This window comes from Zootoca vivipara, chromosome 2 (assembly GCF_965207765.1).
Source record: "Zootoca vivipara chromosome 2, rZooViv2.hap1.1, whole genome shotgun sequence".
Taxonomy (NCBI): domain Eukaryota; kingdom Metazoa; phylum Chordata; class Lepidosauria; order Squamata; family Lacertidae; genus Zootoca; species Zootoca vivipara.
This window is the reverse complement of record NC_142584.1, coordinates 105353872-105368984: the sequence shown is the minus strand read 5'-3', so window position 1 is coordinate 105368984 and position 15113 is coordinate 105353872. Positions and strand designations below refer to the sequence as shown.

General features: G+C 45.0%; 1 protein-coding gene across 11 annotated transcripts; it reads right to left on the bottom strand.

Annotated features, from left to right (window-relative positions):
- Positions 1-399: 399 nt before the first annotated feature.
- Positions 400-14974, bottom strand: LOC118080940 (butyrophilin subfamily 2 member A2). 11 transcript variants are annotated; one of them, XM_060270864.2, is made up of 9 exons: positions 14792-14974; positions 14660-14716; positions 10511-10580; positions 9258-9403; positions 8489-8770; positions 6661-6765; positions 4503-4523; positions 3444-3476; positions 400-1954 (listed from the first exon to the last, which is right to left on the bottom strand). In XM_060270864.2, the coding sequence occupies exons 4-9, from the start codon at positions 9322-9324 to the stop codon at positions 1440-1442; spliced, it is 1023 nt and encodes a 340-aa protein (XP_060126847.1). In that variant the 5' UTR covers positions 9325-9403; positions 10511-10580; positions 14660-14716; positions 14792-14974; the 3' UTR covers positions 400-1439. The 11 variants fall into 11 exon arrangements, with proteins under 11 accessions (XP_060126847.1, XP_088519487.1, XP_088519486.1 ...); XM_088663361.1 differs by having other exon boundaries at positions 14665-14716; XM_088663360.1 differs by having other exon boundaries at positions 14867-14974.
- Positions 14975-15113: the final 139 nt, after the last annotated feature.

The window sequence follows — 15113 nt, the reverse complement described above, 5'->3', positions numbered from 1 at the left end:
GTTGTGAGGATTCAAACCGCCGACCTTCTGATCAGCAAGCCCTAGGCTCTGTGGTTTAACCCACAGCGCCACCCATGTCCCTATAATGTAGGCTTAAAGGTAAAGGGACCCCTGACCATTAGGTCCAGTCGTGACCGACTCTGGGGTTGCGCGCTCATCTCGCATTATTGGCCGAGGGAGCCGGCGTATAGTTTCCAGATCATGTGGCCAGCATGACAAAGCCACTTCTGGCGAACCAGAGCAGCACACGGAAACGCCGTTTACCTTCCCGCTATAGCGGTTCCTATTTATCTACTTGCATTTTGATGTGCTTTCGAACTGCTAGGTTGGCTTAAGAGTACTTAAATGAATTAGGTAATTAATGGAACACGGAACCATGTATACCGAGTAGATCTCACCTTAGCACTTGAAGAGGCTTTTATTTATGTTCATTTAAACAAATATTCAATAATAACGACACAAAAGCAGCATGAGACCTGCAAGCCAACTTCCACTAAAATCTTGGACATAATTACTTTAGGCAATTCAAGAATGCCACAATATCATTGTCTGCCTTCTCATTTCTCTGGTCCCCGTATGACTCTCAGTAGGTCTTGTTGTGTTTGGTCAAACAAATTGCTTCAAAGTCAAAACTACCCCCACACAGTGAATCCAGTCAGTGAAGGAGATTTGAACTGGTAAACACCAAGGGTGCTCTTGAATGCTTTTACCCGCATGCAATCCAGGGGGAGGCCAACCCACAAATATTCTTCCTTGGCTATCGCATTTGAAGGCAGTGGCGCATAATCAGAGCAACGCTTCCTTCCGTGGTTAACACTTGCTCCGATATTGCTGCTGGTGACATCACAGAGCGAAGGTTGTCCCCTGGTTTTGATTGCCTGGTTTATTCATGCTCAAGGACACCTTGCATTTCAGAGAGTGCCAGCTTCATCCTGTCCATTTGCTCCTCTGCGAAGGGATAGCAGTTCGCTAGCTGCCCATGCTTTTCCTGCTGAATTTTGATGATGGCGGTGATTTTATTTGTATGACTCCCACCCAGCTTGCTTGCCCCAGACACTCTAGGCCAGGCATCCCCAAACTTCGGCCCTCCAGATGTTTTGGACTACAATTCCCATCTTCCCCGACCACTGGTCCTGTTAGCTAGGGATCATGGGAGTTGTAGGCCAAAACATCTGGAGGGCCACAGTTTGGGGATGCCGGCTCTAGGCGGCTCCCCACAAAATATTAAAAAGCACAGTAAAACATAAAATGATAGATGCACACACACCACCCCCGGTGCATAAGCAGCGGCTGGATGCCCACCTCTCAGGGATGCTGTAGTAACAGATACCCGTGCAGATACCAGCAGGGGGTTCAACTAGATGACTTCTGAGGTGCCTTCCAAGTCCGCTGTGTCATGGGGGCCTTGCTTGCGCATTAACCCTCACACAAAGAAGGTCTCAGGGGCACACTCGAAGCCAGCATCCCACCCCGACTTGCAGGAAAGGGAAGACCTCCTCCCCGTTGAAAGCAGCGGAGGGGAAAGTGAAGATGGGTGTCTTGTGGTTGACGTCATGAAACGCCACTTGCCCCATCTCGTAGTCCAAGTAAACTCCAAGTTTCCTGGGTCTCTTCCTCAAAGACAGGGGGGTCTCGGGGACGGTGAGAGCTTGGTACTGGATCCGGCACTTCTCCATGGCCCAGATCCCTTCGCTGGGGTCAAGGCTGAGGCACTCCTTCCTCCTCACGGAACCCCTTGCCAACCCCACGGCCCAGTACCCCTCCTCGCCCACCTCGACTTCCCAGTAGTGCCTTCCTGAGGAAAAGCCCTCGCTTCCCAAAATGCAGCGCTCAACGCTGAATCTCAGGGGGCTGTCAGGCAGGGTGTGCCACGTGAAGCCTTGTATGACGTTCTTCTGGTCCGCAGACAGGATGATCTCGTCGTGCGCTGTGTCCGGATCCAGGGTTACATTTGCTGCAGGATGGAGAAGATGAGAAGGAGGGAGATCACGGAAGGAAGGAGGGCAATATCAGTGTTAACCAGACAGTGTTGCGGCTGAGGGCCAGCATAACCAGTTGCACTGGAACATGCTATCTGCCTGCCACCTCCTTGACTTATTGGAATATTCTAGAAAGAACTTGAGAATTGGTCTTGAACAGGTTGCTAGGCAACAGAAAAATCTCGGCAGCAACAGGTGCCTTTATTAAGGGCATGTGGTCAATAAAGGTCAGAGTCAGTGTGTAAATGAACAAAGTTGTGAATGAGCAATTGAATCTCAGAACTGGATGGCTAGAGGAGAAGGAATTATGTTGTTTTATTTGACCAGTGTAAATTTGTGTAAATAATAAATATTTTCTTTAAGAAAAAACTCTGCTGCAAGTTTGAATTAAAAGAATACACCCAAGAGGAGATGCTCATGTGTCAACATTATGCACAAGTAATACTATCTGGAAGGGATACGGGTGGCACTGTGGTTTAAACCACTGAGCCTCTTGGGCTTGCCAATCAGAAGGTCAGCAGTTCGAATCCCTGTGACGGGGTGAGCTCCCGTTGCTCTGTCCCAGTTTCTGCCAAGAAGTGCAAGTAGATAAATGGGCACCGCTCTGGCGGGAACTTAACTGTCAGGGGTCTTTTACCTTTACCTATACCTTTTAATACTATCTGGCAGTAAAGTGGAGGAATTGCTTTCCCCCCTAGAGATTTGAAATTTATCCACAGCAGCAGTGTTTCCTTACATTGATTCATTCATTTCATAAGGTTGATACACTGCTTGATTGTAAAATAATATCAATAATAAATAAATAAATAAATAAATAAATAATCCCTCAGGGGTTTATGAAAAGAAGGAAACAATAAAATCTTTAATCAAAACTTATCTGAGCATTAAAACAATTGAAACCAGCAGCAAACTAAAAACACACCAGCATTCCAATATCTGAGTGGGCTTGTCTAAACAAAATTGTTTTTGCCAGGGATATCAACAGGCAGGGAGTTTCAAAGTCCAGGTGCCGCCACACTAATATATAATTTATTTCAGATGCAAAACAGGTATTCTGTGGCACCAATAACAATTAATGGAGGACAAGGTTTGTAAAACGCGTAGAGGTTTTCTTGTTTTTTTTTTAAAAAAAACCAAATCAAGTGTATATAAATCTTGATAAACAAACAAACAAAGATTCTGGCAACCGTTGAGAATCCTTCTGAAGTCACTATTAAAAAATGTGACCCGAATGGATAACCAGACTCCCATCACATGGTGAGTCCTAAATCTCACCACGGGAAAGATATTCACCTCACAGGTGCCCCTTCCCTGCCCCCACTCTCTATGGAGTAAAAACCGCACCATGGTAATTTTATTGCACCCTAAATTAGTGTCAAAAATTCAGCATCAGGGAGTGGCGACAGATTTCATGCCTGAAATAATGCATTGTGACACGCATACGAAAACAGGAGAGCCGTTTACCTTTTTTGATTGGCATCACCAAGTTCCTCCAACCTAAAAGCAACCACACAACGACAAATCAACATTGGCATGGAAAATCTTGATCTTGGGTGCTTTGCACATAAAAAGAACACCAATACTATTTCAGTGCTGACAGCTATGTAGGCCTGGCACAAGACAAGGGGCCACCTCAGAGAGATGTACTGACTTCAGCCTTCTCTTCTGGTGTGCTGACCCTCCTCTGAGGCCTGTTCTGAATAGTTTTTGGTGCCATTAAATGGTATGGGCCCTTCTACGCTCTCCTGGGTTATTTTGCCTCAGAATAGGTCACTGGACATTGTACAGGGAGTGCCTGTGCTTTGTGGCAGTTATGGGAACTGTAGTTTACTCCTCAAGAGCTTCAATTCCCAGCACCATTAAACAAACCACAGTTCGCAGGATTCTATGGGGAAAACAATGTTGAATATGTTTTAAATCTATGGTGTGGATGTAAAATCTTGTGCATTGGGAGAGTCCCCTCCTATAATTCAAACTTTTTTTTTTTTAAGGAACTGAGGCTAAATGCCTCAATTTTATGAATTTCACCTGTTCTTGGAAACATGGAGAAAAAACACCCAGTGTCCTGTTAGTGTAGAGTTGGCAGTTTTGCTACCTAACAAGCCTTATTCTAAACTGGGGGAAGTTTTTTGAAATATTTTTTACGGTGGAAATTCTGAATCAATTATTTTTACCCACTCAAGTTGTTTGCGTTGTTTCAGCCATCAGTTTTTGCTATTGGCTTTAACTGAACCAAATATTTACGTCTACAGTACTTAAAAAAAAACACCCTAATTTTAATAAAATATTCTTCCCTCCGTTTTTAAGGCCACAATCCATTACAGAGTCAGTGCAATTCTATGCACAATTACTAGGGAGTAAAGCCAAGTGAAACCAGTGGGATTTCTATCTGATTAAGCAACAAGAAATGTACTCTTAGGCATGGTTAAGTTGATTGAAATTAATGGACTTAAGACCGCCTCCCTCTGCACAGGACTGCGGCCTAAATGTGTTTTTCTTCTCAAAAGAGGGAGAATGACTTACTCAGTTCTGCATAAAGCTTTCCTAGAAGAGAAAGGAAAGAAGAAATAATTATAACTGCTGTAAACATTTGAGTGTACAATATTGCCATCCGTTTTTTCTGGTCCGAGTAAGGTGTGCTGATTTTCCTCTGGTATTATGATTAATTAAGAGCAAGACTGAAGCAGATGGGACCTTTTCTTTTTGGCGATGCAAATTATGTCTGGAGGCAACAATGTGGATTAGGCCCACACTGGGGGCCAGGAGTTAAAGCCATGGCTTCTCATTCTGGGGACCCTGCATAGGCTGCTTTTCAACAAACAAAACCAGCACTTAGGGCCAGAGCTACTGTATGTAGGCTGGGCCTGAGACCACCTACAGTCAAAGAAGACAATCCTGGCCTAGATCAGGGGTGGGAAGTATTATTGGCCCAACGGGCCTGATCTTTATCTCCCGCCACTGCCACCCACCTGTAAAAGTTGGTCTGTGGGGATGGGGGGGGAGAGAAAGAGTATAAGTAGGACTGAATACCCCATTGAATCCTTCTATCTACTGGGTTTGGGTCAGCGAGGGAGTTCCCAATGGGGAACCCTTGTGCGCTCCAACCAATCCAGCCACATGTCCACCTGTCTCACACTTTATACCTGAAGGAGCGTCTCCACCCCCATCGTTCTGCCCGGACACTGAGGTCCAGCACCGAGGGCCTTCTGGCGGTTCCCTCGTTGTGAGAAGCCAAGTTGCAGGGAACTAGACAGAGGGCCTTCTCGGTAGTGGCGCCCGCCCTGTGGAACGCCCTCCCATCTGATGTCAAAGAGAAAAACAACTACCAGACGTTTAGAAGACATCTGAAGGCAGCCCTGTTTAGGGAGGCTTTTAATGTTTAAAAGATTACTGTATTTTATTTTTCTGTTGTAAGCCGCCCAGAGTGGCTGGGGAAACCGAGCCAGATGGGCAGGGTATAAATAAATAAATTATTATTATTATTATTATTATTATTATTATTATTATTATTATTACTTTATATCACATATGATGTCAGTTGTGGGGAGGTGAGCATTGTTTGGAGGAGAAATGGGGAGGCCTGGTGGGGCAAATCTGGCCTGTGGGTCAGACATTTCCCCATCCCTGGTCCAGATGCCCTGACTGGAAACAAAGCAGAATGTCTGCTCTGAAACATTTGCAGATGCCAACAGTCCTAAAGTGGGGTCTCGTGTAACTGCCCCAATAGCATCGCGAGCACAAATCACAAATGAACAAACAATTAGATGGATACTCGCTTCCTCCCAAATCTAACCTCTGTGCAAGCAAATCAGGACGAATGCTGAATAAACAGGTTGTCTGGAGGAGAGCTGTGAAGACACACCCGTCCGGAGGCTAGAAAAGAATTTTGTAAGCCTCTCCCTGGGGTGCAGGTGGCGCTGTGGGTTAAACCACAGAGCCTAGGGCTTGCCGATCAGAAGGTCGGTGGTTCGAATCCCTGCGACGGGTGAGCTCCCATTGCTCGGTCCTTGCTCTTGCCAACCTAGCAGTTCTAAAGCACGTCAAAGTGCAAGTAGACAAATAGGCACCGCTCTGGCGGGAAGGTAAACGGCATTTCCGTGCGCTGCTCTGGTTCGCCAGAAACGGCTTGTGATGCTGGCCACATGACCTGGAAGCTGTATGTCGGCTCCCTCGGCCAGTAAAGCAAGATGAGCGCCGCAACCCCAGAGTCGTCCATGACTGGACCTAACAGTCAGAGGTCCCTTAAAGCCTCTCCCTAACAAGAACAGAACTGTAACCCACATGTTTAGAATCACAGTATTGTGGAGTAGGAAGGTATCCCAAGGATCATCTAGTCTAGTCCAATGTTTCCCAAACTTGGGTCTCCAGCTGTTTTTGAACTACAAATCCCCCTGACCACTGGACCACTGGACCTGCTGGCTAGGACCATTAGTCCAGTGGTCAGGGGAAACTGTAGTTCAAAAACAGCTGGAGACCCAAATTTGGGAAACACTGATATAGTCCAAACCCCTGCAATGCAGGAATCTTTTGTCGAACATGGGGCTTGAACCCACAACCCTGAGCTTGAGAGTCTGATGATCTACAGACTGAGCTAGAAGATGCTACACAGTGCACCTGGTATCAAAAGCACATAATGACACCATTTACACACTGGGCATGAGGCAGCTTCCTATCTACTCACTGTTTATATTAAACAGGTAAAGGAGGAGGAGAATGAAGCCGAGCAAAGCCATGAGGGAGACACACAAGCCAGCTATCCACTGAGAGATCTTTGGGAAAAAGTCATCTGTGAAAACAAAGCAAATTACCAATAATGTTATAAACCGGGTTTCTGAATCAAATAAAAGGAAAACAGACGCCGAAGATTTGGCAGTGCCTCCCCCTCCCCACCGCTGTTGCGTTCTCCATGTTTAATTCCCCTTCTGACCATGCTGCAGGAATTTTTATAGGCTTCTGAGCTGCATGCTGGTTCTGCACACTTGAGTCACTGAATATTGCCCTCCCTATCCTCCAAGCACTGAACTTTTAATAAGCCTCCTGTTCTGCAGGAAATTCCTGATCCTGAGAGGAGCTTAAAATGCGCCCCTGCTGTTGCAGTAAGAGCTCGCCATTGCCTAGATCCTGAATTGATAGTGATTTTAATTTAACGTATTATAATATAGCACTTCTTCCTATCCTCTAAATAAATAAAATTGGGTCCCTGTGTCTTCCCCACTCCCTTCATGGATCAATGCCTTGTCGTGGCGAAGGGGCTTGAATAACTCAGAGAAGCTATGAGCTATGCCATGCTGGGCCACCCAAGATGGACAGGTCATAGTGGAGAGTTTTGACTAAACGTGATCCACCTGGAGAAGGAACTGGCAAGCCACTCCAGTATCCCTGCCAAGAAAACTCCATGGACAAAGACAACAGGCATATGAATTATGGTGCTGGAGGAGACTCTTGAGAGTCCCATGGACTGCAAGAAGATCAAACCTATCCATTCTTAAGGAAATCAGCCCTGTGTGCTCACTGGAAGGACAGATCGTGAAGTTGAGGCTCCAAGTTGAGGCTTCTCATGAGAAGAGAAGACTCCCTGGAAAAGACCCTGATGCTGGGAAAGATTGAGGGCACTAGGAGAAGGGGACGACAGAGGACGAGATGGTTGGACAGTGTTCTCGAAGCTACGAACATGAGTTTGACCAAACTGCGGGAGGCAGTGGAAGACAGGAGTGCCTGGCGTGCTATGGTCCATGGGGTCACGAAGAGTCAGACACGACTAAACGACTAAACAACAACAGACTTCCCCATCTCTCTCCCTCTCTTCCTGTTGATCAGGCTTCCTTAAACTTGGCCCTCCAGATGTTTTGGGACCACAATTCCCATCATCCCTGACCACTGGTCCTGCTAGCTAGGGATCATGGGAGTTGTAGGCCAAAAACATCTGGAGGGACGAGTTTGAGGAAGTCAGCTGTTGATGAAAAGTAACATGGAGCTGAGAAAGTGGTGCAGCAATAAAATTGCTAGCACATTTGCAAAGCTCAGCAGCTTCCAGTATGGTTTCAAACTGGATGGGAGACTAGATCAGATGACCATCAAGGTCCTTTCCAGCTCTACAATTCTACGGTCTTGTGAAATCATCTTGGTGTACATTTCAACAGCGAATTTAATCTGCCACTGTCCCTAGTGACCTAGTTGGGAAGAGAGCCTGCTAGAAGTTCTCACTGGTTCTCTTCTCGAGTTCCTTCTCTTTAGAATACGTTGGTGTCAACGCTGGTTGACTTGAGACGTCTCCCCTCACTCGTTCACTACACATCACTTGAGGATCTAAGGCTGTGTATACCTTCGAAGCACATTCAAAGCGCATCCTTTCCCTCAAAGGATTCTGGGCACTGTAGTTTAGCCCTGACCCTTAACCAACTACATTTCCCAGAATTATTTGAAGGAAAGTATGTATTTTGAAGGCATACTTTGTACAAAGCCACAGCCCCAAAATACAGAACCGTTATCAAGAATTCTGGACAGCTTACCTGCTATATGAATAGTTGATTCCTTTTCCTGGTTGAGGAAGCTGTTCCGGACCACACAGGTTAGGCTATGATTTGAACTTCCTGTTAGGATGATGTCGTTCTGCGCCTCAAACAACCCATTGCCCTCCATGGAAATTTTTTGTCCCAGTGAAGGCAAATGCCTTCCATTGGGATCTCTCCATAGGATCTCAGGCTTTGGGTACCAACCACTGGATCGGCAAACTATTCGGATCCCTTGGTCCTGATAGCCTTTGATGGAAATAAGGGGAGCAGGGCCTGTTGCTGAATTGGGAACAAACAGAAATAGTGGAATAATTCGAAGTCTTTCCGGAATCTATTCAAAAGAAGCTTTAAAAACCCAGCAATAACAACTGTTTCTTTAAACCACTTTGAGGTTTTCTTTTCTTATAATCAGTCAGTATAGTTTATGAAATAAATAAAGTGGTATCAGAGTGCTCTAAATGTATGGCATGGTTGTGACTTAATAATCTTCCCCAAGACCTGGGTTTGACCACAGCTGGATCCTGAGTTAGATGGACCTAAATATGCCACAACAACTTACAATTTCATGGTACTTTTGGTACGTATGAGAAGCCTGTATCTAGGCTGCTGGTAGATTTTTTATTTATTTATTTATTTATTATTATTATTATTATTATTATTATTATTATTATTATTATTATTATTTGCTCCCTTCAGAGAAAAATAAGACACTTTAGCCACGAACAATTACATTTCTGTGAGAGATACTACGTAGTGAGAGACTTACCAGGGTCCACATTATTTACAGTTGGAATAACAAAGAAAATGGTGAGAATGAACAGAAAGAAACACATTTCTGGGTCACAAGAGAAGATGGGAGCTTCCCTTTTCTTTCTTTTCTGGCCTCCGGGGATAAATCAAATGGTTCAAACCCTGGAGAGAGAGAGAGAGAGAGAGAGAGAGAGAGAGAGAGAGAGAGAGAGAGAGAGAGAGAGAGAGAGAGGGAGAGGGAGAGAGAGGGAGATTTACAAACTGGTTCTCTCTGTTTTCATAAAGTTTTGTAACTTAAGGTGCAAGCTTGCGGAATGGTCCATGATGACCACAAGAAGATGCTGGGAAGATGTTACTTTGGGATTAGCTCAAGGATGGGGAGCCTCAGGTCCCCCAGGAGCTGAATATGGCCCTCCATGCCTCTCTATCTGGCCCTTGGTGCTCTTCCAATAGATCAGCCTTTACTAATTTACTTTACAGCAGTCACGAAATTAAAAGACGCCTGCTTCTTGGGAGAAAAGCAATGACAAACCTAGACAGCATCTTAAAAAGCAGAGACATCACCTTGCCAACAAAGGTCCGTATAGTTAAAGCTATGGTTTTCCCAGTAGTGATGTATGGAAGTGAGAGCTGGACCATAAAGAAGGCTGATCGCCGAAGAATTGATGCTTTTGAATTATGGTGCTGGAGGAGACTCTTGAGAGTCCCATGGACTGCTAGAAGATCAAACCTATCCATTCTGAAGGAAATCAGCCCTGAGTGCTCACTGGAAGGACAGATCCTGAAGCTGAGGCTCCAATACTTTGGCCACCTCATGAGAAGAGAAGAATCATTGGAAAAGACCCTGATGTTGGGAAAGATTGAGGGCACTAGGAGAAGGGGGACGACAGAGGACGAGATGGTTGGACACTGTTCTCGAAGCTACGAACATGAGTTTGACCAAACTGCGGGAGGCAGTGCAAGACAGGAGTGCCTGGCGTGCTATGGTCCATGGGGTCACGAAGAGTCGGACACGACTAAACGACTAAACAACAACAACAACAACAACAACAATTTGGTTCCCTCCAGATGTTTTGAGCAACTACTGCCATCAGTCCCATCCAGCTCACATGCTGGGGCTGATGGCAGTTGCAGTCCAAAGCACCCAGGGGGCACCAGGTCGGCGACTGCTGTGATAGGCTTTTGTGATGGTTTGCAAGAGGACTCTCTTCCCATTTGCTTTGCCTCCCTGACACCTGCAGTCAAACAGGATTTTGAAATTAGAAATACCTTTGGCTGTGTTTACTCTGCATTAGGGCTGCCATACATCCAGGATTCAGGCAGCAGAAAGGTGGAAAACCTGGATGTTTAGCAAGAAAGGTTTTTTTAAAAAAATAAAATAAAAATGCTTTACAAATCAAAGAAAAGCCCCAAAACAGTCAACATCTCCCCAAGAAAGCTGAACCATTTTGTCCTGATTGTCACTTTTAGGAATATGGCACCCTTGCTCTGCATCCAAGGCACTGGTCTGAGAAGTGGCATAAAGCACATTAGCCGCAATCCTCATCTATCCTGTCATAGAATCATAGAATCATAGAGTTGGAAGAGACCACAAGGGCCATCCAGTCCCACCCCCTGCCAAGCAGGAAACACCATCAAAGCTTTCTTGACATATGCCTGTCAAGCCTCTGCTTAAAGACCTCCAAAGAAGGAGACTCCACCACACTCCTTGGTAGCAAATTCCACTGCCGAACAGCTCTTACTGTCAGGAAGTTCTTCCTAATGTTTAGGTGGAATCTTCTTTCTTGTAGCTTGAATCCATTGCTCTGTGTCCGCTTCTCTGGAGCAGCAGAAAACAACCTTTCTCCCTCCTCTATATGACATCCTTTCATATATTTGAACATGGCTATCATATCACCCCTTAACCTTCTCTTCTCCAGGCTAAACATACCCAGCTCCCTAAGCCGTTCCTCATAAGGCATCGTTTCCAGGCTTTTGACCATTTTGGTTGCCCTCCTCTGGACACGTTCCAGTTCGTCAGTATCCTTCTTGAACTGTGGTGCCCGGAACTGGACACAGTACTCGAGGTGAGGTCTGACCAGAGCAGAATACAGTGGTACTATTACTTCCCTAGATCTAGATGCTATACTCCTATTGATGCAGCCCAGAATTGCATTGGCTTTTTTAGCTGCTGCATCACACTGCTGACTCATGTCAAGTTTGTGGTCTACCAAGACTCCTAGATCCTTTTCACATGTACTGCTCTCAAGCCAGGTGTCACCCATCCTGTATTTGTGCCTTTCATTTTTTCTGCCCCAGTGTAGTACCTTACATTTCTCCTTGTTAAAATTCATCTTGTTTGCTTTGGCCCAGTTGTCTAATCTGTTAAGGTTATTTTGAAGTGTGATCCTGTCCTCTGGGGTATTAGCCACCGCTCCCAATTTGGTGTCGTCTGCAAACTTGCTCAGGATGCCCTCAAGCCCATCATCCAAGTCATTGATAAAGATGTTGAATAAGACTGGGCCCAAGACAGAACCCTGTGGCACCCCAGTAGTCACTACTCTCCAGGATGAGAGTCCTTTGGAACGAATCACTGTTACTCCACAGGATGCAACCTTGGCATTATCAGCACCATGCTCTAACCAACTGAGCTCTTACTTTCCCTTCTATCTTCCATCAAGCTATTATTTATTTTTAAAGATGTGTTTTCAAGCCATCCAAAGTCAAAAGCCCTTTTAAAGTTGAAATCCTTTAACCACAGAGCAAGCCTTGCTCCCGTGCTGGATTCGACAGGACTTTGAACACACACCTCTCTGTCGTGGAGCTGTTAGTTCCACTTAGTTCCACTGTAATCATTGAGATTTAAGAGTGTTTAACTTAGGCTGTTTACTATCTAATTACAGGTAGGTAGCCGTGTTGGTCTGGATCGAAGTAAAATAAAAAAATTCCTTCAGTAGCACCTTAAAGACCAACTAAGTTTTTATTTTGGTATGAGCTTTCGTGTGCATGCACACTTCTTCAGATACAGTGAAATGGAAGTTTCCAGGCACTTATGTAGAGAAGGGGTGGGGAGGGGTGGGGATGGGGAGGGGGGATCACTCAGAAGGGTGGTGGAAATGGGTGATTGACTGACTGATAGCTGTTGATGACCGCAAACGACTGCAAATGGTTTTGCATGAAAAAGCAAGGGTTGAGATGGCTGAAGATCGCTTATCATGTATAATGAGATAAGAACCCGATATCTCTGTTCAAACCAGGTCCCTCCATGGTTTTGAGCTTGGTGATAAGTTGCAATTCAGCAACTTCTCTTTCCAGTCTATTTCTGAAATTCTTTTGTAGTAAGACAGCTACTTTGAGATCTTGTATAGAATGTCCTGGGAGATTGAAGTGTTCTCCTACTGGTTTTTCTGTCTTCTGGTTCCTGATGTCAGATTTATGTCCATTTATCCTTTGGCGTAGGGTTTGGCCTGTTTGTCCAATATAGAGAGCTGAAGGGCACTGTTGGCATTTGATGGCATACACAATGTTAGAGGATGAGCAATTAAATAGTCCTGAGATGGTATGTTGGATGTTGTTGGGGCCAGTAATGGTGTTGTCTGGGTGTATGTGGCAGCAAAGTTGGCATCTGGGTTTATTGCAGGCTCTGGTACCAGTGTCCATGTTAAGTCTGGTGGTTGTATTATTGTGGGTGAGGAGTTGTTTAAGATTGGGTGGCTGTCTGTAGGCAATGAAAGGTCTTCCTCCCAGAGCTTGAGAAAGGGAGCGGTCATTGTCCAGGAGAGGCTGTAGATCTCTGATGATGCGTTGTACTGTTTTAGCTTGGGAGCTGTATGTGATGACTAGTGGTGTTCTGTTATTTTCTTTTTTGGGTCTGTCTTGCAGCAGGTTCTCTCTAGGTATCTGTCTGGCTCTGTTGATCAACAGAGCCAGACAGATACCTAGAGAGAACCTGCTGCAAGACAGACCCAAAAAAGAAAATAACAGAACACCACTAGTCATCACATACAGCTCCCAAGCTAAAACAGTACAACGCATCATCAGAGATCTACAGCCTCTCCTGGACAATGACCGCTCCCTTTCTCAAGCTCTGGGAGGAAGACCTTTCATTGCCTACAGACAGCCACCCAATCTTAAACAACTCCTCACCCACAATAATACAACCACCAGACTTAACATGGACACTGGTACCAGAGCCTGCAATAAACCCAGATGCCAACTTTGCTGCCACATACACCCAGACAACACCATTACTGGCCCCAACAACATCCAACATACCATCTCAGGACTATTTAATTGCTCATCCTCTAACATTGTGTATGCCATCAAATGCCAACAGTGCCCTTCAGCTCTCTATATTGGACAAACAGGCCAAACCCTACGCCAAAGGATAAATGGACATAAATCTGACATCAGGAACCAGAAGACAGAAAAACCAGTAGGAGAACACTTCAATCTCCCAGGACATTCTATACAAGATCTCAAAGTAGCTGTCTTACTACAAAAGAATTTCAGAAATAGACTGGAAAGAGAAGTTGCTGAATTGCAACTTATCACCAAGCTCAAAACCATGGAGGGACCTGGTTTGAACAGAGATATCGGGTTCTTATCTCATTATACATGATAAGCGATCTTCAGCCATCTCAACCCTTGCTTTTTCATGCAAAACCATTTGCAGTCGTTTGCGGTCATCAACAGCTATCAGTCAGTCAATCACCCATTTCCACCACCCTTCTGAGTGATCCCCCCTCCCCATCCCCACCCCTCCCCACCCCTTCTCTACATAAGTGCCTGGAAACTTCCATTTCACTGTATCTGAAGAAGTGTGCATGCACACGAAAGCTCATACCAAAATAAAAACTTAGTTGGTCTTTAAGGTGCTACTGAAGGAATTTTTTTATTTTACTATCTAATGTATTAGTTTTATATAAAGCTCTCCCGTCAATAATTGAAGTGCTACAGTAATAACATGAGTTTGACCGAACATGAGTTTGACCAAACTGCGGGAGGCAGTGGAAGACAGGAGTGCCTGGCGTGCTATGGTCCAAGGGGTCACGAAGAGTCGGACATGACTAAACGACTAAACAACAACACAGTAATAAAATATTTACATATCTATCATCCATCCATCCATCTAATCATGTCATTAAAGGGTCTAACAAAACAGATATATTAAAGGTTTAAAACAAAACATTTCAGTTCCCCTCTTTCTTTAGCTGCTCTGGTGTGAAAACGGTTCACATCAATGTAGCCAGGAATGCAGAAACCGAAACATTTCACCTCAAAACTTTTAAATAACTCTTTAATGTTAGTCACTGCAATAGATATATGGTTTTAGGGATTAACTACATATTTTTCGGTCCATAGCAAATTTGCCTGAATGTTCTTTTGTTGCTTTAAAGCTGACCTGCTGCAAAATCATGCTATAGCACTTTCTTTTACCTTACATGTGAATAATATTTGTCACCGATGTCCCAGGTTGCCTTCAGCTTCCATCTCCTGAAAACCAAAGAATTCTGAGTGATTCTTTTCCTCTCGAATCTCCCCTAAGTTAGAAGGCCCTTTTTTTCTTACAACATCACAGCTGGACTTCAGCAATCAATGGAAAGATGAAAGAGGTTCCAACCGTTCTTATCAGTCAGCTGGTACCTGTCAGTCATTTCCACGTTGGATGGTCCTCAAGCCAAGCTAATGTGAGGTGGAGAAAGAGAGGGGGATCTCTTTTTGTAAGGAACGCAGCCCCAAATCTCCTTGTCTGACCGATGTTACGTTATTCTTCTAAGGTTCCCCATCTGTCTCCGTCTTATCAGCTGCCAGCAGATGACAGACGAAACGGGAAGAAGGCCAAGTTTCGAGCCCACGTCATCCGCAGCTAATCACCAGCAGTCAACAGTCT

Excerpts from the sequence above, each read along its gene's own strand:
- LOC118080940 (XM_088663358.1), bottom strand. The coding sequence starts at position 9,324 with ATGTGTTTCTTTCTGTTCATTCTCACCATTTTCTTTGTTATTCCAACT. Across the intron at positions 4,524-6,660 it reads TTACCTGTTTAATATAAACA|GAAAGCTTTATGCAGAACTG; the intron begins GTGAGTAGATAG and ends TTTCTCTTCTAG. Across the intron at positions 1,955-3,443 it reads GGTGATGCCAATCAAAAAAG|CAAATGTAACCCTGGATCCG; the intron begins GTAAACGGCTCT and ends TCCATCCTGCAG.